General features: G+C 49.3%; 1 protein-coding gene across 1 annotated transcript in view; it reads right to left on the minus strand.

Annotated features, from left to right (window-relative positions):
- Positions 1–25,412, minus strand: part of EPHB1 (EPH receptor B1) — a 416,084-nt gene that overhangs the window by 245,637 nt on the left and 145,035 nt on the right. Inside the window, exon 3 of the mRNA XM_044915538.1 lies at positions 12,871–13,552. Within this exon, the coding sequence (XP_044771473.1) occupies positions 12,871–13,552 (682 nt within the window). The remainder of the gene's footprint in view (positions 1–12,870; positions 13,553–25,412) is intronic.

Genomic DNA, 25,412 nt, shown 5'->3' on the forward strand with positions numbered 1-25,412 from the left:
CACTTTGGGGCTGTCAGGCCCAAACTCCTCACTTGAGTTTCCATTAGAGGAAATTCTTAGGTGAGTGGGCAGAGGTACCCACAAAGGGGGAGGCACATTGTCAACCCCAAAGACTGAATCACTCACCCTGACTGGGAAAGTTAAATTCAACAATCAACAGCTCTGGATGCTGGTTTTTAACTGGTATCTGGATTAAAAGATTTAAAAGATGTTAGGGAAAAAAAGGGAGCTTGAGAGAATTCTCAAAAGGGGAAAATAATCAAGAATGGGGTTGAAGAAGCTGAAAAAAAAAAAAGCAGAATATGTTCTAGAAAAGTAAAGAAAGGAGTACAGAGAAGCAGGGCATTCTATAAAGACATCTTTAAAAAAAAAAGTTATTGTTCTTTTTAATGAATGATCTCATTATCAACATGTGTGATTATATATTAATAATTTTGGTGATAAAAATCACTCTTGTAATATCTGCAATTGATTTCAATGATAAGCATTGATTTCCTGTATTTTACTAAATGAAAGAACTCGTTTTTATTGCAATTTGCATCTAAACAGTTTCCTAGGGAAAAAATAAAAACAGTGAATGGAAATAACTATCCATTCATTAAACTTCTACCAATGAAATGTGTTTCTCTTTTCTTACTTTTTGAATCAAGTCCAGAGAGAAGACAGACAAGAGAATAGAATAAATGGAGGAAAAGAAAATAGGAAGACCAACTTGGCCAAAGATGCAGAGGGGTAGACAAACAGAACGAGCAGGGAAAGAAAAGTCCCATGTCCCAAGGACCTTCACATTCAGATCAATGCAGGCATGTGTGGGACAGACCCAAAAACCAAACAGAAACCCTCAAATCGCCTAATTCCCAGAACAGGCAAAATTTTGCCAAGTTCATGATTTGGCAGAGTTGTTGCATATTCCATACAATTTCAATGAGAAGCTCTATCCATCTTGTGCAAAGAGCAGATTGTCATTTTCCACTTGAAATACACACGTTGCACTGACCTTATGTCCTCTGTCAAACTGCAGCGTTATCACCAACTTTTAGTGAAAGGGTTTCACGACGTATGGGCTTGCGGCCATTCTGTTGATTTTGTTCTGGGCGTGTGTGTGCACAGCGTGTCACTATATTGGACAACAGACAGACAAGGCCTCTGCCATCACTGGTTACTTCCTCCATCTGGCTCTGCCATCATCACTTCTACAAGCTCATGCCGCCTGGCTCCTGCCTGGTTTCTTCGGAGCTTCCGCTACTCAGTGCTGCTGGATGTTTCCTTACACATCCTCATGCAAAGCTTCTCTCCCTCCTCGGCTCTCACCCTGCTTCCACAAATTTTGTTTTCAATGCATTTTGTTTTGTTCTCATTTAACAGATGGCACAGAGCGGGCATTTGGGATGCAGAGACACAGCAGGTACAGCCCTGCCCGTGAGGAGCTTGGGGAGAAGGAGACTGAGATTGAAGACAGAGGCAGAGGGGTTCCCACTTCAAGCACAGTCCCTCCGTGGACCTCCTGGCTCATCCCTAGCCAACAGGAAACACACATCAAACCAATGACTTTTCCTTGGGTCCCTCAGTAAAGGATTATATCTCAGCCCAAATGGGATACTGAAGCCCCAAACCTTACCACAAATCACAGGTCTGCCCCTAAGGACTCTTGCTCTTCTCCAGCTTGGGGGGTGGTGTGTAGAGGGGAAGTAGAGACCAGCAGTTATCAACCGGCCCCAGAGTCCTTACGCTGTATGACCTTGGCAAAGTTACTTAGCTTCTTTGTGCCTCGGTATCTTCAATTGAAAAATGAGGTTGATAATTATATGTACCTCATAGGGCTATTGTAAGGATTTAAGAGAGAATGCAGGAAAAGAATGAGGCAGAGCATCTGGTACATAGTGAGCGCTCTGCAAAAGATAGCCACGCTGTATTAGTGGTTCAGCGCAAGCTGGAAGGCAATCCAGAAAGGCTTGCTCCGTACCCATGTTATAGCCCTCACCATGATGAACTGAGGGACTGCCCTGAAGAGTGTGTAAGCTGCTTCCTTAGCCCAAGTGCCCAGGGCAAGTTAGCATTCTTTTCAAACATCAGTCATTTGCATATCATCCTTACTGGTTTGGGCCATATCTATGCACCAGGTTTTTCAATGTATTCTTCTTCTTCTTTAGGTTAACTTTTTTTTTTAACCCGAATATATTTATTTTAACAGAAAAGTAGTGAGGAAGGAAGTGGGGTAGGGAAAAGGAAGGGGCAGGGAGGGGAGAGGAGCACAGAGGAAGGGAGGGGAGCAAGGAAGAGGGGAGAGAGGGACTGAAACAAGGAAGGGAGGAAGGAAGTCCATGGCCTCAGAGAGAAAGAAAACCCGCAGAGCTGGAAGACAAAAGTCACAGAGACAAGAGGCAGTAAGCAGCTGCCCAGGGCTAAGACCAGGCCCGCTGGCAGAAGCAGGGCTGGGGGAGGGCTGAGCTATGGCCTGAAGCACAGGTGCCTGGTCAGGGGCCAGACTGAGGCTGCTGGGAAGCTCTGTTGAGGGCAGGGTGGTGCAGGAGAAATGAAGAGGAGGCTGAGGCAGGTGAGGGCTGCATGCTGGTGATTTAGGAACGGGCAGCTGAGGGGGAGCCACCAGGGTGTGAAGAAGCTCGAGGCCCCAGAGGTAAGCTGGAAGAATCGAAGGGAAGGATGTGGGGTAGGGGATCTGGGTCAAAGGGTGAGAGGTGAGAGATGTGTGGGGCAGAGCAGGACTGTAAAGGGTAAGCAGGGAGCCCAGAACTGGCTCCAGGCAGGAGAAGAAGGATGGGAAAAGCAAGGTGCATTTCCCATCAAACCAGGCTGGCTGGCTTTCGTGGGACTGGACCGGGAGAAGGGGCTGGCCCTTGAGCACCAGCATCTGCACCTGCCCTGTCTCATCTGCAGACCGTTCACCTGCCAGCAACTGAGAAACGCCAACATGGATGAGTGGCATGCGCCGAAATGGCCTGATGCTATAGGTGGGCAAAGAGCAGATAAAAGGCAGGATGCCCTGCAGGAGGGAATGGGACAGAGGAAAGTGAAGTGTAGACCATGTCATGCATGGAAGAAGCAAACTCCAAACGGTCTGCAACAAGCAAACTCACCCGATTTAATGATGCGTTAAATGGGCACACTTGTCAAGTCCTGAACGGGGCAACGCATGGAACTTTGCCATGGTCAATGCCCCTCATAGCAAGACAAATGTAAATTGAAACCACAGTGGGAGGTCAGTTTTCATCTATCGGACTGGCAAAGATAAAAATGGCAGACATTTTATTCTCTTGGCGAAAGTGGGGGGAATAGGAGCTCCCTTACACCACTGGAGGTAGCAAAATCGGTAGGAAACCTATTTTTTTGGAGGACAATTTGGGAATATCTATCAAAATTAAAAATTTATATACTCTGATGCAGCAATTTTTCTTCTAAGAATTTCCTGCATCCTTAGTTCTTAGAAAAGTGCTTGGCACATAGAAAGTCCTCAATAAACATTCACTGAATAAATTAATTAGTGAATTTGACTCACAGACAGGCTTGCACACAAGTACAAAGATAAATGCAAAGATGTTTGTTGAAACATTGTTTAGAAATAAATAACAAAAAAAACCAGGAGGCAACCTAAATGTATATAAGTGAAGGACCAAAAAGGCCCACCCATTCAATAAAATACTACAGAATCCCTTTTTAAAAAGAGGCAAATTTCTATGTAACACAGCCAAGCTACTATTAACCTTCATTGTTAAGTAAGAAAGGCATAGGAGGACTAAGGGGAAAGCCCTGTGTAATATGGGCCCCTATGCAAGTGGGAAAAAGACAGATCCATATTCTGGGTGTGCAAATGCACACATCTTCTCTGCAAGAGAATATCAGAAACTGGAACAGCGAGGGACCCTAGTGAGGACCAGAGTGGGAGGGAAACTTTCTTTTCATAAGTACCACCTGTTCAAACAACTTGTTTTTTGAGATAGAGGGAGAGACAGAGAGAGAAAGCATGAGCAAGGAGGGGTAGAGGGAGAGGGAGAATCTTAAGCAGACTCCCCCCTGAGTGGGGAGCCCTGGGTTCCTTTGACCTGGGTTCGATCCCAGGACCCTGAGATCATGACCTGAGCTGAAATCAAGAGTCGGATGCTTAACCGACTGGGCCACCCAGGCGCCCCCAAAACATTTTAAAATAACAACAAAGGGTAACTTGGTGGAAGAGAGATTGGCACAAAAGTTCCACCCCAGGGACTGGATCAGTGGGCCCCTGATTCAATGCTAGGAAGAAGGGTTCCGATGAACCAGGCTGCCTCAGGAAGTCCAAGTGTCCCATCAGTGGAGGTGTTGAAAAGCAGGCTGGGGGACCACTGTGGGAAAGCAAAGCGTAACCTGGTGGGCTGGACTCACTGTCCTTAGAGGTCTTACCTAGCTGGGAGGGGCTATCCTCTACTGGGTCCCACCAGGGCCACAGAGCACCTTATGGCTCCCTTGCCCTCTGGATATTGCAAGCACTTTCCAAGAACTAAGAATGTAGCAAATTCTTAGAAGTAAAACTGCTCAATCTGAGTATAGAAGCATAAAGGGCCTGGCATCAGTAGCTACCCAGTAAGTACCTAAAGAAAGAATGAGCATAGGTACCACTCAAGCCACATGAACTCACACGTGGAACCCAGCTTGACTGAGGAATGGAAGGCCAGAACTGCCCAGGCCTGCAAGGATGTGAGCAGAGCAGGTCCCCAAGGGTCATATCCAAAGACCAGGTAAGTCCAGCTCCCACTAAGAGTGTGTGCCCTTAGGGTTGGTGTGCTCTTCCAGACAGAGGCCAAGGACAAGCCAGAAACCAAAGGACCTGTTTCCTTGTCCAGCTCTTCCTTTGACCTGGGCCCTACCCTCAATGAAAACCTGTTAGGGATGGGTTTGACCCTCCCTGGCCCTGAATGTCTGTCCTGTGATTCCAAAAAGCCTCCTGAGACTCCCCACCGTGCCTCCTTACCCTCACCAACCTCTCCAGGGACTGATGTGGCCGAGATGATTTCCTCCTGAGCCCCTGGCCATGAGCACTTGGCACGCACATGCATGACCGTGCACACGCATGGTGAGTCCAGCATGTCTGCAGCTGCACAGACTCATTCTGTAGCAGGCTGGGAGGGCACACAGGAAGCCGGATGCTCTCTGTCATGGAGACCAGAGCCAACCCAGACATATTCTTCTATACGAAGCCACATCTCCCCAGGATTTGCCTGCCTTGCCCTCATTAGCTGGCTCTTGAAACAAAAGGCTCAGTTGCCCCCTAAGGTAACTAATACTCAAGCTCTTAGTTCAGCCAACAAGGAGAGTGCAGATAGGACCTCTACAGGAAGAGACCCCCTCCCCTAGGAAAAGGCCAAGAGTGCCCCTCTCTCACTGGTCCTGTCAAACTGCTCTGGGCAAACTAAGGTTTGCTTCTGGTGGTTTACCTGTATCTGGGATGCATCCCTTCTCTGTTGGCAACTGCCCTGAGCTGACTCTTCTCAGTCTTCTTCCCCCAGTGCCTTCAGGGAGAAATGAGACCCAGGAGCATTAGGGCACTGACAACACAGCTTGTCAATGGCCAAAGGCCAGTGGAAAAAGAATTTAGACCATCAGAGCTCCTTGGCGCCCAGAACTGGAGGACCCCACTCAAATTCAGTATGATTTTCATCTTCATGCTTCAAAATCAAATGTAGTGATTCCTCACCCAGGCAAGGGAGTTTGTGTGGATGTTTGTGCTCAGGCAGGGACTGTCCAGCTCCAGAGAGAGATAGGGACAGGAAGCAAAGGGGGTAAGTCTGACCACCGCCCTGCCTAAACTGGGATTCAGCCCTGGGGGCCCATGCTGGTCCTTGATGCCCATTAGAGAGCCACAACCGGGCCTCTAGTTTCCAGCCCCGCCACCTGCCCTCTGCCTTCTTCCATAAGCACAAAGCCTTAGACTTTATCCTTCCCCGGGAGCTTGGGGTTGCCCCCCACCCTGAGAACCTGTGCACCCTCTGGATGGCCTCCCAAGCAGACCAACATGTCACAGCATCTGGAGAGACAGTACCACACCCAGAGAGGTTAAAAAGAAGATAGTGATAGTCAATGTGGAGCTCTGTGCTATACACAGTGCAGAAATGTATAGCCACAGAACATGGCGCCAAGAGCCCAACCCAAGAAAAAACAAGGGACAGCACAGACACAAGGGAGAGAATCCATGAGAGAACAGCTGAGAAGTCTGACAGTCCTGAAGATACATGTTGTGTGTGGAAGGATGGTTAATTTCAACAAAATCCAGTCTGGGATGCAGAGGTAGATAATGGCGTCCCCGGACCAGGAGTTCTGATCCCTGCTCTGCCATTAACTAGACTGGTACCCACAAATGCTCCCTGGCCACCCTCTCTCTATGGAAAATGTGGTAGTCAGAATAGATGGTCTCTCAGCATCCCACAAGCCCACCAAGCCTGGGTAGTTTCAGACTCTCTAGTTCTTCCTGGGCCAATGAAGGTGCTGTAAGTAGCCCTAACAGGACTGCTAGCCCAGTGACATTTCCACTACCCACAGCCTTCGAGTAAGGACCACATGGTGTCTCTGTCGACATCTTTGATAGCACACATTTATTAAGTCATGGACTCCCACCTAGGGCAGCTCGCAGGCGCGGAACCCTGCCAAATCAATCTCAGTCACTCCAGCACCGACCTGGGAGAATCACAATTGTTTGGTCAACACTAGTGGAATTGGGGTGCTTCTACGCCTGTCTTTCAAAGGCAGAGGGGCAGTGCAGAGCACAACGGGGCTTGGAACCCAACGCTCCGCCTCTTTTCCCCCCTTGCCATGCTCTACTGCCACCAGGGTCGGGGACCGAGTGCTCACACCCCAGACACTGGAGTCGGTGAGGGCGTGGGGCATCCTTCCCGCTCTGTTTGCTGTTGCTCATGCCGGTCTCACAGCCCATTACATCCAGCCAATTACACGGGATTCCCCTTTGGAGGGCGCTGGGCAGGGCCACCGTAGGGAGCAGAGGAAGCCCGAGAGACTTCTAAATGAAGTAGCCTGTTGGGAAATCCTATTACGAAGCTCATCTTACAAGGCTCCAGTGTTAATGACCCTGGCCTCCCGAGCCCTGAGCAGAGCTGGTCTCCCTGGGGCTTGAGAGGAAGCTGTCTAGTGCAGGCTTCCTTTCGCTCCCAGCCAACAGCTGATGAGCTGAGCGAGCGGACGGGTTTCCCCAGTGCCCTGGATGCAGCCGTCAGCTCAGTGAACACATGCACATGCACGCGCGCACACACACACACACGCGCGCACGCACACACACAACGTCCCCTTGGGACCCCACCTTCTCTTTCAGCACCCAGGATGAGGATGCAGCGGCAACCCAAAGCTGGGATGAGCAACCCCAAGGGAGACGGAATTGGCCCCAGCAACTTTTTTCCAAGGGGAGCTAAATTAGACACATTTTTCTCCACCTTCAAATCCTGCAGATTTTTCATCTCAACTCCCCCAGGCTTATAAATTGGCTCATCTCAGCCGCTCAAGTTGACAAAGGCGCCGAAACTGTTGAAAGGTTCAAAATGTCCCTTGGGTTTCCAGGCATGAAGGAATTTACATGCAGGTGGAAAATTACCAAGGAAAAAAGTCTCTATTTGGAGACAGGGGAGTGCAGAAGCTGGGGTGGGGGGGAGGAGAGGAGGCCTCTGAGGCGGTGGCAGGGAAGTGGCTGGCCTGAGGATCGCCTGGAAGACCGCACACGACAGTGCCAACGAGGTTTCAGGCCCTATCTCAGGGCTTTGACACGAACTGGGGGGCGGGGGGAGAGTAGGAGAGACATGGATGCGCCAAGAACTGCTCTGGTCTCCCCTAGAGGTTGTCAAGGCCCCACTAACATCCGGAGTTGGAATGGTCTCAGCCGACCTCTGAGCCCCCTGGAAAAGCCATGTGGATTCCTGGTTCTGGAACATGGATCCTCAGCCCCAACCCTGCCAGCAGGCCCTGAGCGGGGCATAGGAGTCCTGCGGGTTTGACCATGCCCTTGACGACAGCAGTGGCACCCCTGATGTTTGCTCCCAGGACAGTCTTGAGTGACCCAGCTGGTCCTGGCCAGCTGCAGGGAAAGCTGTTCCTTTCTGTAACCCCTAGACAGTCGTCCCTCAGCTTTCTGTCCCTCTCTCCTCTGCAGGCTTCCTAGCAGCTCTGGGTGTCAGGGCCCTACACAGCCTTCCCAGCCCCTACTCCAGGTGCAATGATGCTCTACTCCCTGCTGGCCTTGTGCTCAGTCTGCCCCGCCTCCAGCCCACTCCTGCCGTCCCTCTTCCCAGATGCCTTCTACATCCCTTCAGGTGCGCCCTTTCCGCAAATCCCACGGGCCCAAGATGCCTTCAGGGACCTCTCCCAAACCCCCTTCTCCTCTATTCCAGCAATACAGATGGTTCTGGTCTAGAGCTTATATCTGGGGTTCTTGGCCTGGCCTCCACTTACATCTCAGAAGGGGTCATCTGGGGATGTCATTTTATAAAGCCTTTCCTGTGGGTTCTCATGCTCACCCTGGGATCAGGAATCACTGCTTCAGATGACCATCATCCTCTCTCAGGCTATGGGAGTCTTCTCAGACCTTCAGCTCACAAAGACCACCTGCCTACCCCACCTGCTTCAAGGCAGGTTGCATGAGCCACACCTTCCAAATGTGTGTTGCCTGACTCACTGACTTGTTGAGGCACAGTGGATCACACATATGTGCTGATCCCTGGTCACTGCCGGACAGTCATGGAGCTGGGCCTGCAGAGGTGCAGGCAGGGGATGACTGAATGTTCAGGTGTCCTGCTGACCTGTGTCTCTGAGTGGGGATTCCACATGCCACCTTCCTTCCAGAATCTTATTCTCTTAGAAGCCAGAGTCAGATGGTGTGTTTTTGGGCTTAAGGGCAATGACGTGGCATCACGTGGGCTTCCAGAGCATTCTCATATCCATTGCCCACTTGATTTTCACACACCCTGAGAAGCAGGCAAAAAAGACGAGGCTATCATGGGAAAGGACTTACCTAAAAGCCACCAGAAGCTCACAGCAGAGCCAGGCCTAAAACCAGTTCCTGTCTCTAGCTTAGGCCTCTTCCACCTGGATGCACCCCCTTCCCCTTTCATCTCCCTGCACCCTCCTCAAGTGACAGCACTAACAACGAAGGCCTGGGCCCCATGGGTCAGTGTGTGCCCTCAACAGTGGTGAGCCCGGTGGCCTATTCCTCCTGGAGCAGGAATAAGGAAGGATGACAGGGAAGGTCATGGAAGGCACTGTTGTTCCCTGAGTCCTGAATGTGGCTGGAAAGACAGGCTAATGAGGCAGCTCCTTTTGGAAGCTCCAGGGACTATGCCTGGGAGGGAAAGCCAGGCCCTCAAGGAGCACTCAGGGGCAGAAACAGAATCAAGCCCCATGCTCCAGCTAGGATCTGGCTGCCAGAGGCTGTCTTAGCACCTGAGACCCATCCCTGGGCAACTAAATGGGACACTGTAGCCCTGAAGCTTCTAACAGACAGCTAAGATGCCTTCCCATGCCAGGTTCCCCCTAGCAACTGTCAGTCTCAGCTCAGCCATCCTCCCCAACACTCACTTCAACTGGTGCGATATTTCAGGCTCCACAGCACAGAGAGAGCTTGCCGAGCACCGGCTCTCAGTGTCCCTGGCCCCAGGGAGGGACAGACTGCAGGGACCCACACAGAAAATCAACATAGCCATCAACCTGAGTAGGGAGGGTATGGGGCAGGTGGAAGCCATGATTGCTCATTAATCCACTAGACTATGAGCATAAGGCTTGAAGTTGGGGCAGATGGGCCATTTTCCTAGTAATTAACAATTTCATAGATGGGGTCAGAGTCACTGGCTGGGTCAGCAGGTTACTCCGATTCTGCCTGATCGGCCCAACCTGTGTGAGCAGAAAGGATGAGTCTGGCAGAGGCCTAGGGTCGTGGAACCCTCTAGAAAGTGCATCTGCCGCTTGCTGCACATCCTAATGTGTAAGCTCCCCCCCCACAGCTTTCTCTGCCTGCCCCCCCTCTCGCCACTACCCTCTTCAGAACAGGAGCAGCTCTAGGCCAGGACCACTCTTCACTGGCTGGGCTGCCTAATTGGTCTCCAGGTGTTTCCACACAACTGAGCGACCGGTCCCCATGACTCTGACAGGAGAGGCTTTAGCAGATGCAAAGTGAAAGTCAGAAAAAGTTCCTGTCCATGTTGAAAATCTGTCTTGCCAAAAAATAATAGAAAGGATATTCTATAGATCTGACACAGGCGAAAAGTCCCAATCCAAATTTCCGGAAAAGAAAAATCTATTAGGTCAACATAATTGTGTGAAGCCCAGGACCATCCAGGCTTTGCCCAGCCAGATTCCAGGGCATTCATTCTCGGGGCTGTGTTGGGGGAGAGGAGCTTGCCTTCCTTCTCCAGTCCTACCAGGACCACTGACGGAGGCTCACCCACAATTCTCTGGCACCCCCCATTCTCCACACTGCTGGCCTCATGAAAACTGGCAATACTAAGCAAGCCACCCCACATGCCTGTGAAGGGCTACATGGTGCCCACCTGACAGCATAGCGTGAGCCCCCAAAATGGGTGGGGTCCCCTTGCTTGGAGACACACCACAGGGACCAGTCACAAATCCTTCCACCTGCACTGCCCATCCCCCTCCAAAGGCTGCAGAGTCCTCCCAAGATCACCGTCAATGGCCAAGGCCTCTTCACCTCCCTGGGGCAGCCTGCTAAGGCCTGGGAAGGAAGCTCTGGCTCAGCCATCAAAGCCAGATTGCCAGCAGAGCCAATGGCCAAGACTTGGAGGATGCATCTTAAAGTTCTTGAGACAGAAAAACAAAGGCGCTTCTCTGCCCTTCTAGGGCACTAAGCTCAGCCAGGCTGCTGGGCTGCAAGACCCATGATGCCACCAGCCTTGCCACTCTCCACTCTCAGAGTTGCCACCAAAATGTGGCCTGTCTGTGCCTCTAAAATGGCAAAGTGACTGTGTGTGGTCTCCTCATTTCCTCCAGCCTCCAATGTGTTTGCAATAAGCAATCAGTGAAATCAAGCCAGGTTCATAATAACTCTAGATGAGGAATGTCCACCAACAGTCAGAAGGGGTTTGGAGCTGGGTGTGGAGAATGGAAAAAAACCATTTGGATTTACATATTTGTCTCCATAGGCCCTCCCACAACAACCACAGGAGGTGACTGGCAAACAGCATGGACAGCAGAACCCCCCAAAAGAGAAAAGTTCCAATTCGCCCAAAGAAATGAGAGCCTGTTCCCGGAGTCGCAATTAAATCAGAACCAATCAGTGCTTGCTCTGGATCCTGCCCTTCTGCTGGGGAAATAATGAGAACACGGAGAGGGCCGCAGCCAGCAAGGGCAGCATGGCAGACCTCTGAAGCCTGGAGAAATCACCAGCGCTATTGCAAGCGCGCCCGGCAGCTGCAGCACCTGCACCTTTAAGAACTCAGCCTAGTGCCCAGGTCCCCACTCAGACACTGACAAATGCCCAAGAGGGCACCTCCTGCCCCACCCCCAACCAAGGGGACAAAGAGGAGCTCTTTGGGGCCAGGCAAGGCCGGTTTTAAAACTGTCTGCCTTGATTCATCACTTGATCTGGCACTCTCTCCCCTCTGTTTCCACACCATCCATCACGGGTACCATAACCAAGAAATCCAATAAAAACACAAAGGCCTAACTCTCCACTCTCAGCAGGCTTCAGAAAGGCTGTATTAGTGCCCCAGCCCAGGCAATTAGCTGAGTCCAAAGGACTGCGGAGCTGATGGGCATTAGCAATCCGGTGCCTGGTGCCTGGCTGCAGGCATTTGGGGAGCAGAGGAAGTGGGAAAGGAGACAGGCAAGGACTGATACAGCTCCAACTACAACTTGTCCCCCAAAGGTCTGGAGCAACCTAAATGATGAGCGAGGGTCAAGGTGGTCATTTCTGGGTCTATGTGACTCTGAAGGTTTGACTGCCATGGGCAAAATTTCATAAAAGAAAGCATTCTTCTTTTCCCCAACTCTGGACACCCCCTACCTGTGTTCAGCTTCCATGAACTTACTAAAGAAATGAACCGTGGGCTCTCTAGACCCTCCTATTCACTCTCGGAGAAGAATCTCCAGCCAGTTCAGCTCATTTATTACCATGTATTGGACATGTGCTCTCCTGGACCGAGGGGAGCCCATGTGAGCACATAGCTCCCTGACACTCCCCAACCGCACCACTCTGTATCATTCAAGCAAAGGTCATACAATAGCTTGTACCTCCTTCCCCCATTTCTGGTAGTGCATCTCCTGCCAGGACACGTGAAAGCTAGGCCCCATCCCTGCCCCAGGACTTGGCATTGAGCCCTGGGAGCAAGATAGGTAAGCATAGAACTTCGAGTTTACGAGCTCCCTGGGTCCAAGACCAAGTTGGGTAGTGGGGGAGCTGAACTGAAATGACCTAAAATATTTTCCAAATCCAGTCACTTCTCAACTACCCTTGAGTGAACTGTCCATGACAACCCCAATCCTGCATGCCTCAGTGCATGGGACTTAACGTGACACAGGGGTGTGTGTGTGTCTAGGGGAGGGAGGGCAGGAGGAAGGGGGAGAGAGCTCACGTACACATGTGAGAGAGAATATGAATGTCTGTGGCCCATAACTAAATATAACTGAGTGGTTATTAAGTTCTTATTTACCATTTGGAATTCTCCCCATCTCTTCCCTCACCATGAACACTGGCATTCTGGTTGGACACAACTGAAAAATCATCATGCCTTGCACTGGGGATGGAGGTTCCCTGGACCTTTATAATAAGCCATCAGGTGCTTCTGTTTCTTTGTGACCCAGAGCTGGAGATGGGGAAAATTCGCAGATCAGGCCCTGCCCCAGGAAGGGGAGGCCTTACGAGGCCATAGGACTTACCCTTGCAGACCACACTGTTCTCAGCCTCATAGCCAGGCTTGCAGGTGCAGCGCCCAATGGGCACCATCCACTCTCCATCCCCGTTGCAGTAGAGTTTGATGGGCACGTCTACTTCCTCTGCGTTGGGGATGCATGTCCCCCGAGCAATCACCAGAGATGTACTCTCTGCCCCCGTCATGGTCTCTGGAAACACTGCAAAATTCTGCACAATGCTGGGACACTTCTTGAAGAAGACACGAACAGAAAGGAGAGACATACAGGCTCCATAATCCTGGAAAGCGAGGTAAAAACCATTCCGAGTCAGAGGCCCAAAGCTCCTGACTTCTGTATTGACCTTCATCAGCCTTCCCCCGAAGTCCACCTGGGAGAAGCTCTCATCTGCAGCAATGGTGTCTACTTTGAGGTAGGGGGCCTCAGACCAGAAGGCCGACTTCTTGGTGGCAATAACTGAGTCAGTCTCATAGTAGTACAAGTTGAAGGTCTCCTTACAGGAGCCTGGGACGTTGGGGAGGCTGCTGCAGTCTCTCACAGTGAAGCGCATCTCCGTGTAGATGCGGTGAGCCCCCCGCCGGTTGATGAAGGTGGTGAGGAGCCAGTTGTTTTGGTTGGGCTCGAAGACGTTGCACACCTGATAGGTGCGGATGGTGTTCAGGTTTTCATCGTAGCCACTGACTTCCTCCCACTGAACCAGGCAGACCACGGGTGCACACATGCAAAAACACGAAAGAGAGGGTAAGAAGACCAAGAAGAGAGGCAGAGCAGAGAAGCCTGGTGCTGGAGGGGGCCTTACGAGCTCACCAGCCCTGCTGCTTGACCTAAGACAGGAACACCCCAACCCTAACTTGCTTTTAAAGACCTCCTCATAAGCACACTTCAAAGATTTCTCTGCTGGCCCCCCTGAAATATAATAGATTTCCCTCTAGAAAGCCTTCCTTCATCCAACCAACAGCACTCCTGCTGTGACTCTGGCTCATTACGTCCACAGGGACAAGCAGCATCTTCCCGCCCTAGGCGACAGCAGGGACTTGAGACCTCAGTGCCATGGCCTCTCCTCCCTACAGCCACCCCTGTGGATTAGGGGTCTGACTACAGGACACCCCTCACCCTGGAAATCTTCAGTTCAGAATCTCATTGCCTTTACTGTGGTGAAGCTCATTTAGAGTCATGAAAAGCATAAGAATATAAGGCTTTTCAGAATTTCTCAACAAACTGAGATTCTCATAAACTTTTGTTTTATAACATCAATCCCTTTGAAAGAGCTAGACCAGAAAACTTGTAGGAGTAGGGGCTACTAAGTGAGATCCTTAAGGAAGCAAATCAAGCTTCATTGTGTGCAAACTGCTAGCTGGGACCCAATGGAAGGAAATGCTGGAGGATATCACACAGGGAGGAAGGAGGGCTTCTTAGCAGGGGAGAGACAGCATGCTTCACATTGGAAAAGAAAACTCATTTTTAGCAGCCCTCTAGGCAGGAAGGAGAAGAGAAATATTGCATTTATTAAATGCTGTCTCTCCATCTTCCCTATAACATTGAAAACTGGATACTGTCACCCCCAATTTACAGATGAAAAGATATGCAATTCGCCCATGGCCACATGACCATAAGAGGAGACAGGATAGAGAGGAGATAGGAAGAAGTGCTTTGAATGGCCAAAGAAATGCTCCTACTAACTTATTTCAGTAACAGGTAATAAGGGGCAGGAGGTCCTTAAAGGCACGGCTTCCTTAACCAAGCCACTCAGCGGCAGGAGCCGGAGAAGAGTGACTGGGTCATTCTTTCTTCCTTGGGCTGGCAGAGGAAGCAGCTGCCCATCCTGGGGAGCTCTCAGGACCCTGACCTCAAGAACTGGGGGTATTCCCAGGAAGTTTCAATACGTTTGTTAAATTCCATTCTGCTTGCCTGAAACAAATAAGGGACAGAAGAAATTGAGCTTCCTAAAATGAAAAGAAAAAATAAATTGAGATCCTTGATCTTAATATCTAGCAGTGGCAAAAAAAAAATTATAGAAAATAGTACCCATTTCTCTAAATACTGTGCTAATTGCTTATTGTTCACAGTGTGGAGCTGAAATAGACAAACTAGAATTCTTCATTTAAAAAGTTGAAGTCAATCTTGTGTGCGTGGAAAATAGACACAGTTGCTTCTTGCACAGAATTAAGCCCCCTGTAGGAGCAGGAGGGCTAGGCTGTCTTTCAAGCTTATGCCAGAGCATCTGAAGACCAGGCATGGTGTGGAGGAAAAAATGGGCACACGGAGAGCTGTCCCTGCCCACCCAGCCCTGTAGAGTGACCTCACGGCCACTCCTGCTGCCCGGGCCCTGCCCCTGAAGCACCTGAGTAGCAGTCCATCCAAGGCCCTTCTCACCCCACCGCTGCCAGCCCCCCAGGAAGGTCCCTTCCCCAGCCTGGAGTCCTGGGTGAGTTCCTTCCAGATCCTTGCACACTGCCAAACCTCACCTGGACTTTGCTTAATTTCTTATTGATTCTCTAGATGTCAACGAACCACTTTTTATTCCTTCTTAAAGATTGTGTTTTGTTCTATTTAAATGTGTTTGTTAAAGTTACCTTCTGCTTGCCTGGGTTTTTGGAACCAGAAGCAAATATATTAGGGTGAAGTTGCTGACAGTGGTTTTAGTTCAAATTTTCAGACCTTTCTCCCTTCTGTGGCCACTTTGAAATAACATTTTTCTGGTGGACCCTACGTGACTTCGGAGGGAAGGATGGGTTTCTTCTGCTGTTCTGCAAGTGTTTAAACAGCAGACTCCCCGTTCATTACTTCAGCCGGGCTGTGTAAAGTCTCAGCATGAACACGGGGCGCCTTTGTCAAGGCACAGGTGAAGCCCGTGGCCCTATTTAGGACAGGAACCCATCCCAGCCAGAGTCCCTGACCCCCACTCAAGACTACCGCAGCTTCACTGTGTGGGAGCAGGACAGGAAGCCCGCCTTTCGGGGCTCACCTTAGCACTGAGACTGTCACCACCAGCGGGTCTTAAGTAGACAGAATGAGGCATTTCTACTCTTGTGGAGCTAGGATATTGAGAACATTTAACTTAGAAAATGATGCTGATTGGTGTTATAAGACCCAACAGAGGTAATCGTTTCAAACATTAACCTCTCTGGGCCTCAGTTTTCTCATCTGTAAAATGAGGACTCATACTGGGTGACCCTGAGTTATAAAAATTCTGCACAGATTTAATTGATTCCATGACAGCTCCTAAGGGAGCGATCAAAGCAAATTAGGAGGAATACAGCTGTATATTCAAAGGGAAAGGGTGGAGAGAAATTGAGAGAAGGAAAATAACTCCCTGATGTTTGGGGAAAGGCCATGATAGAGTCTCACATTCATTTCTTTCTCTCTCTCATTCCCCTGCCAGCGGGTAAGACAGGTATTGGAAAAATAAACATGATCAGAGTGGGCTCAAGGAGGTATGAACGCCTTCCAGGCAAGTGGCAATTAGGGGTGGGGGCCTTGAAGAAAGAGAGTATTTTGGCAAACAGAGTTGAGGGTGCAATGGCATTCCCAGCAGGGAGGGACAAACACTGCTATTTGTTTGTGATATTTGGAATCAGCCTCCTTGCTTTGGAGTTATACCTCATTCACTCATCAATGAAAAAAATATTTACCAAATGCCAACTTTATGCCAGGCGTTCTATTAGCCACTGGGGATACAACAATATGAAGCTTATAGTCTAGTGAGAGAAACAGAAATTAGACAAATGGTTATTAAAATAACTAAATAATGACAATTGGGCTAACTGCTGTGAGGGAATATTACAGGGTGCCAAGAGAGGGGGTGTACCTGATACACAGAGGAACGTCAAGGAAGACCCTCCAAACTGAGAGGGGATGGACGGATAGGAGTTAAGTCAGAAGTATGTGTCTGGAGGGGGCCAAGAGGAACAGAGAAGGAGTGCAGCATTGAGGCCCAGGAACAGCAAGTGCAAAGGCCCTGTGGTGGGACAATGTGTCCTGGTGCCATTGAGTAATGTCGTCTGTGTGGCACAAGAGTCATAAAAAGCTGCAGGTGCAGGAATAAGACTGAGGAGAGGATGAGTCTGGTCTAGAACTCTGAATTTCATACTGAGGGTAACTGGAAGTTACTAAAACTCGTCAGTTTTAGTGAGGAGAAGTACAGGTGATCAGAACTGGGTTTTTAGATTTCTCTGATGTAGAAACTGGGCTGGAGGGCCACCCAATGCACGGTCAGGACAACTGGATGTGTGTAGAGCGGTACCGGCCACCCATGACAGTAGGTTGGACGAGACCTGTGGAAACCAGAAGGACATCCTGGGGTAGAATCCCAAAGTTCTCATGGGCTGAGTGGGGGGGGAGGGGCCAGAGAGAGACTTGACCAGACCACGGGTCATGCATCCCCACAACGGTCTTCAACGCATCAGTCCTACCTCCCCAACCACTTTGAGCTACTCTGTGTCCCCAGGCACGCTGCTTCCCAGCTCCCTACAAAAGAGGAGCCTTACCAGCGCTGGATATCCTACCGCCCCAGATGTGTAGCACCCAGATTCTTTCAGCCAAGGCCCATGCTAGCCCTGGTCCCCAGGACGTACTCTCACTGCCTGTCCCAAAGCTGATTCCCTAAAGGTCTCTGTTCAGTGGCAGCTTCTCAGCCTCTCCTTCCAGGCATCTGACCTACGCCTCCTGTGTTCCTTTCTGTAATTGTTTCTTCCCATTAAAATGACAGCAAAGCACCATGATTTGCTCATCAGCTTGGCCAAAAATTGGAAAGATAAAATATCAAGTCTTGGTAAGAATCTAGAGCAAAGGGTATTCTCAAGCCTACCGGTGACGGTGTGACTGGTGAAATCTTTGAGAAGTCATATCAATAGTTTCTCTCAACATTTAAAATGTTGGCCACAACTCAGATCAGTAGGGAAAAGGTACATCATTTTAAGGGACGCCTGGGTGGCTCAGTCGTTGAGCATCTGCCTTCAGCTCAGGTCATGATCCCAGGGTCCTGGGATCGAGTCCCGCATCAGGCTCCCTGCTCGGCGGGAAGCCTGCTTCTCCCTCCGTCTCTGCCCCTCCCTCTGCTTGTGCTCATGCTCTCTCTCAAATAAATAAACAAAATCTTTTTAAAAAAAAAAAAGAAATCATTATGATAACTGAGTAGCCATCTGGGAAAAAACAACTTTGCCTCCATACCTCATTCCTTACTTCAGGATAAATTCTTAGTGAATCAAAGCTTTAAACATTAAAAATGAAACCATAAAAATACCAAAAGAAATCATGGAGACAATTTATGTACAGTAATTATGACATGAAACTCAGAAGCCACAAATGAACAGATTGATCAATTCAACTCCATACAATTTTTTTAAGTGGCATAACAAAAACGGCCAGAAGTAAAATCAAAAGGAAAAAAAAAAAAAAACAACGGAAACATGCTGGGAAGGAACTATTTATAAACTTATCATGGATAAAGTATTAATTTCCCCTAATAATATAAAGATAATCTATATATCAATAATAAGATACAAAAATAGGCAAGGGATATTAACAAACTGCTCACTAAAAAAGAGATAGATATAGCTTATAAACATATGAAAAGATATTGAACATTATTCAATATAACCAAAATGGTAATTAACTACATTGTGATACTTCTTTTTTTTTTTTGGTCGGACAGAAGTTTGATAATACACTGTGTTGGAGAAGGTGTGGAAAATAAGCACTCTGATACATAGCTAGATGAAGGGCAAATTGATACAGCTTCTATAAAAATTTTGGTTTTTATTTATCAAAATTATAACTGCACACACCCTTTGAGTCAGCCATTCACTTCTAAGATCAAGCCTCAGATATTCTTTTATATATGTAAAGATAGGTATGAACAATTATTACCTTCTGCCACCACCACCTCCAGAATTTTATGCATGCTCAGGACATCTGGAGGTGGCTGGGCCTCAGAGGATCATGGGCCTATGGACAATGTAGCAGCCTTCTCCGATTTGCTCTGAGTTGGACCTCTGGGAGCTTTGCACAAGCGTGGTGGAAAGAACTATTACTCGAGACTGAAATTCTCATCAAATCGTGGGACGGGGAGTGCTCAGAGTCTGAAATAATTGACTACAAGAAAATAAGGTCCAAAATTTTTCTTGTGCATGTTTATTTGTGGACTAAGATTCATAATGCACACCAATCTGACTTTAGTCCTCCGTTCTTGGAGCTCTCAACCAGACTCCAATATGGCACCTAAGAGCCTTGTTAATGTCCATCAACCAGTAAACACCTAAATAAAATGTGATGTGGCCAGACAATGGAATACTATTCAGAAATAAAAAAGAATGAAGTACTGATACATGCAACAATATGGATAAACCTCTAAAACACTATGCTATATTAGACCATATATTGCATGATTCCATATACATGAACTGTCCAGAAAAGGCAAATCTATAGCTAGAAAAGTATTAGTTCTTCCCTGGCACTGGAGATGGGAATGGGCAGTAACTGCAAATGGGCATGAAGAATCTTTTTTGGAGGTGATGGAAATGTTCTAAAATGGGATTGTGGGGATAACTACACAATTCTGTAAACTTACTAAAAATTATTGAACTGTACAACGCAAATGAATAAATTTTATGACATGTAACTAATACTTCAATCTAGCTTTTTAAAAAAACCTCTTTGGGGCGCCTGGGTGGCTCAGTTGGTTAAGTATCTGACTCTTGATTTCAGATCAGGTCCTGATCTCAGGGTGAGATCAGGCCCTGAGTCAGGCTCTGTGCTCAGCGGGGATCTGCTGGAGATTCTCTCTCTCCCTCTCCCTTTGCCCTTCACCCCATGCACTCTCTCTTTCTCTCTCTCTCTAAAATGAATAAATACATCTTTAAAAAAAACCTCTTTGTTTTCTGGTCCAGCCTACACCTCAACACCCCAACAATGCCAGCTTGGTCTCTATAATCCACAAAAGGCATGCCCATTGCAACTTTAGGCCCTTGTTTGACCTATCCACTGACCCGGGGATGCCCTTCTCATTCCTTTATCCCTATATCCCAAGTGACCAGTATTTGCTTGACCAAGTTTATTTGTGGATGAACAAATGATGCCTAAGTTGAGGCAAAGATGGCAACGAGAGAGGGGACAGGTGGCCAAGGAAGTGGAATCCTATCACTGATGCTGGGAGCCTGAGTAAAATCACCAGGGTCGTCCAAAGATGGGATCAGAACTTTGGGCCCAGGAGCCCACTGAAGGACCACCTGATTTTCCAGCCCGGAATCAGGCAGGTATCAGGCCAAAAGCGCCCTCTGTGTCTAACACACCCACTTTGTCACCATAATTTACCATTTCTTCCAGAACAATGTTCCTCTTATTTGGCTTCTCTCTTGCATCCCCAGGACCATACGCTAGGGCTGGCATGACTTATTGCCTGGACTTATGCCCTGGGTTGCTGTTTGTCAGAAAGTAATGACAACAGACCAGGCAAGAGATGGCAAGTGTTCAAACCAGGGCCACATCCTCTCACATCTGCACCCTGAGACAGTGCCCATCCCCGCCTCTTGCTGCTGCTGTTGATGTTCTGACCGGCGTGACACCTTTCTTCTACTCCACCCTCATGCCATCTCAATCCCTCCGAGAACCAGAGAAGAACAGATCTGGCTGGAAACCACTGTAGGTCATGTAGACCAAAACCTTTTGTTGACAAATGGGCACAGTGAGGCCCAGAGACATTCAATAGTTGGCCTGAAGCCAGGCAGCTGATAGGTGGTCGAGCCAAGCTCTCGGTGTGGCTCCCTCCTGTGAGGGGGCTCAGGTATCCTGTTTTCCGTGACGCCGTCCTAGCTTGTATTCACCTACCATTTTTCCGAATGCTTAAAGCATGATTGAGCTTATTCCACACAATTTCGCATTTCATAATACACTGCTTTGAACTATTTGTTAATTGCTCCGTGTATGACTTTGGAGCTACCAGGCTGTGAGCTCCTTGAGGACAGGGAATTAGGTTTTGACTAATTTATTAGTTGATTTTGACAAGCAAAATAACCCCATGCATTCAGCTTTGCAGCATTTTTATTCAGTAATGTCTGGGACCAGTGAAATCCACTGTTTTCTCCGGAATTCTTTCTCCTTTCCCTTTTTACCCTGAGAGATGCTGTCCGCACACAAGGCTGCAGCCACCTCAGGGTAAGTCACCAACCTCCAGGTCTCCCCGGTGCCCCAGACTCTTTGCTCCAGCTGGCTGCTGGACGCCTCCTGATGAACATCTGGCGTGCCCCCATGTTCTCTGCAGTCCTCCTGCCCCTGGATGGAACCTGCACCAGCCGGTCCCCATGTCAGCGATCCAAGAAGCACTCTAGACTCCGCCCTCCCCATTTCTGTTCCCCATCCTGCAGTGACGGTGCCAAACCCATGTCTCCAGGCTCCTCCATAGCTCATCCACGCAGTCTGCCCCTTTCCCTGCTGAAGTCCCTCCCCCTCCTAGTCACTCTGCCAGTCTTTCTCTTTAACTCCCCTGCCCCGCTGAGTTTTCTAAAACACAAATCCATCTTCCGAACGGGCTTGTCCTTAGCGGGCTGCACTGTGTTGGGGACCCCTGCACAATCCCAGCGACTAGCCCTTAATAAATACTGGAAGATTGAGGGAATGAGCAAGGCCCTGGGTCTGTTCCTTAAGTTCTCCGCCTCCTTAGCCCCTGGTACTCTGCTGGGGACTTACTGCAGGTGACACCCAGCTAACTCCTGCCTGGGAAAAGAAACAAAGCAGTTTTGCACAACCAGCAGAATATTAACAGCCTTTGAAAGGGCACTATTATTGATGCAAATGGACCACCTGTCCTTGAGTCCTTGAGATAAGCGTAGGATAAGCAATAAGAAAACAATGACATCCATTAGAAAGTACTTGTTCAGGCTTTGAGACCATGACTTTGATGTATGAGAAAGACAGCTCTAGGTTCCTCCAAGATCTGGGTTTGTTAAACTTCCTTGTTGGAAGTCAGATCTCGCAGGTCTGTTGCTCAAGAGTGGCCAGTATATTCACAGTCTGGCTATGTGTGTGTGTGTGTGTGTGTGTGTGGTGTATGAGTGTGTGTGTGTGTGTGTAAAACATGCTGTTCCCCTTCAAAACCACTGCCGTGAATTCTCTCTACCTGCCCATCCACACAGACTTCTAGAACAACCTTCAGAAACTCTAACACATTCTTTATCCTCCAAGAGTGGATTTGGATTTTAGAAAAGGGGAAAAGTCATCTGGAGCCAAATCTGATGAGTCAGATGGAGGAACAAGCTAAGAAATAATATTCTTTGCTCAAAAATGAAGAGCTGCTATAAAATGAAGTTAAGAGAAGCAAGCTGATTCCACTGTATGTCTCTGAAGACAGTTCCAAGCACGGAGTTCTGGAAAGACTTGTGATAGTTACCAGCTCCCTGGACTGCTGCAACATACCCGCGTAGACCCTGCCCCTCCCGAATGCCCAATTCTAAGAACTGGGAAACAATGAGTATGTTTTCCATATTCTAATCATTTCCATATCTAACTGTGTCCCTTCCCGCACTTCCCCGTTCTCTTCTGCATCGCAGAGAGTAAGTAGTTGAGGGAATGGGTGGCCTGTACCACTGCAGGAGGAAAGCCCATTCAAGCAGTCCCTGGTAGCCGGTCCAGTTCTTGGGCACACCACATGCCACTGCATCCTAAGAATTGCCCTGAATAAGCCATTTCCCTGGGGCCTGGCCAGGGAGGACATCTCCTCTGGACACTGCTACTGAGGAGGAAGATATCACTGAAATCGGCTTTGTGGCCTCTATTAGCCCAGCAAGATCCTAGCTATTCTGATTTATATGAAGCCCAGCGCATTTAACTCACTTTTTAAATAAAGGATTGCACATCTATGACATCCCCAAACAGTGTTCTGGGTGCTGCTGACCCAGCAGTGAGCAAGAGACAAAGTCCCTGCCCTCGTGGGCCTCATGTTCTAATAGAGCGAACCAAAGGATGAACAAGCAAACAAATGAATAATATCAAGTCAGACTGTTCAATACTCTTGAGGTACAGGTAAGGGGACAGAGTGACAGCCGGCAGTGGGGTCAGCAGGGAAGGTCCTCTTTGAAGCAAAGATCTAAATGACACGCCAGAGCCACCGGCCTGGAAGGCACACACGAGGGGGCATTCCAGGCTCAGAGAACAAGAATGAACTCTCTGGGAGCAGGAGTGTGCCTAGCACATTGCCAAGAAAGCCTGAAAGCCAAGGTGGCCGCCGGATCGCACAGGGCAAGGGGAAGAGGAAGGAGGTGAGGCAGGAGAGGTTGCCAGAGGCCAGGCGGGCCCCCCCCCTCTGCCATTACAGCTCTGTAACCATGAATGATTTTCTGAGTGTTAGTTTCCTCATCTGCAAAAGACTATTTACCTTGGTGGGTGCCTGGAGGACTGAGATCATGTAAGTAACTCATCTTGCACCCGTGCCTGCACATAACTTCCATTCAGTAAGTACCAGTTATCATTTCCATTATCATCAGCAACACCCCCATTGTTATGTTAACCGCAGGATCCACCTCTGGCTGACACTCAGGATGTGGAAATCATCTCCTCCATCTTGAATAAATAATCCTGCCTCTGGTCAACAGAAGGGCAGGACGAAAGGGCCGAAATCCACCTCCCCACAGACCCCGAGGGACAGCCAGGGGCCTCCTTCCCTGCCCCTCCTGGAATCTCCAGGGCTTCCTCTGGGCAGGGTTCAGCATGGATTCCCTTCTCTCAACTAGGCAATCTCTGAAGCACTGTCAGCCACCAGCTCGAACTACAAGGAGAGGAAATTGGACACTGCGCCCAGGCTTTGGTCCCATTCGGCAGTCTGTATTTGGGCACAAACTTCTGTTGGAGGGAACCTGTTATTCTGCAAACCGTCACTGCCAACATGCCCCGTGGAACCATATGGAACACCCCTGGCACTGCCCCATCAGCGGAAACCCAAAGACCCACTTTCAGACCCCAGTTAGAGATGGCTGCGTCTCTGAACCAGAAGCCCACTGAGGCCGGGACAGCACACAACTTCACAGAGCCCACAGGAGGCCCCCGATTCTTTGGGGCAGCAGATTGCTCGGGCCGGGCTGGAGCTGCTACCCAATCAGCCTGGACCCCAAGGACGTGGCTCCGGTATAGACAGTACACTAGGCTTGAAAGAGCTGGGATATTAGACAAGCTAGAAGGCTAATTAAAATGTAAAATGTGGTCCATGGGGCATAAATTCCTACAAGCCCCGAGGGATCTACCATTTAGTACACCAACCAACCAAGGCGGCCATTTACGAGATGGCCCCCTGAGGGCTGCGAGCACTAGCTCAACCTCCCAATAGCCTTAATTTTCCTCCCAGATGTGCTGGGCTGGGAGGACAGGAACGGCCCCCCACTCATTACCACGGCTCCATGTGGTGTGCCCAAGAACTGGACCGGCTACCAGGGACTGCTTGAATGGACTTTCCTCCTGCAGTGGTACAGGCCACCCATTCCCTCAACTACTTACTCTCTGCGATGCAGAAGAGAACGGGGAAGTGCGGGAAGGGACACAGTTAGATATGGAAATGATTAGAATATGGAAAACATACTCATTGTTTCCCAATGCAGTCTCTACAAAATTCTCTTTAAAATGATTGGACGGAAAAATGCAAGAAATATTGTCTTGAGATGGAAGCAGGAGAAACGGCCCTGAGCAGAACACATCCGTTTGGCTGGAAAGGAGATTTTTGTGCTTACCAGAAAAGGGTTGGGATTAAGCAGCACTGCTGTCACCATGCCTAACGTTGAACTCCAGAAGTCACGGTGACCCCTGGTTTAGCCCAAGAGTTTGATTCACAGACTCTGGAGTCAGCCAGACGCAGCTGTGTGACCAGGGACAAGTCCTTAAACCTCTCTTAGCCTCGGATGCTTCTCTGTCACAGGGACACTAACAGGACCTACCTCAGGAGATGGTCATGAGGATTAAATATGACAATTCATGTAAAGTACTCACATCTGAGTAAGGGACCTCTGCAAGTCAGTTATTATGGATATCAGCCCTCCAGAGACACATGCTTAGCCTCTCTCTGAGCACAGGTCTGTTATTTTTCCTTAAAAGTCTTGGCTCTCCTTCTATGGTGTGTATGACCTATGACTCTTCCCTGTCTGTCTGGTTGTTTGCCCCTGGGTATCACCTTTGGCGCATGCACGGGTGCGTACGTGTGTGTGTGTGTGTGTGTGTGTGTGCCCGTGTGTGGTTGGGGGTGCTGGCTGTGGCCCAGGTAGGGCCTGTGTGCCCTCCCTTGGGTATGCCCACCCACCAATTGTCTTATGAGCACTGGTCGGCTCTGCCCATTCCCAGCCAGGCTGAGCACCTCTCCCTGCTCAGAGATCCCGGGGCTCTGGGAGCCCCATGCAGGGAGAGCGAGGCTGGCTGGGCCCAAGGTCCAGATGGCACGCATCTCTTTGCATCCTGGCACATCTCACAGCCCGGTCTCTGCCAGCACGCCAGGAGAAACACTGCAGGCTTGTGCCTCGGGAGGGGGCCCCTTGTCCACAGCCCCTGGGGCCACGGTAACCTCCACCAGGCAGCAGCAGCTC

This window comes from Neomonachus schauinslandi, chromosome 1 (genome assembly GCF_002201575.2).
Source record: "Neomonachus schauinslandi chromosome 1, ASM220157v2, whole genome shotgun sequence".
Lineage (NCBI taxonomy): Eukaryota > Metazoa > Chordata > Mammalia > Carnivora > Phocidae > Neomonachus > Neomonachus schauinslandi.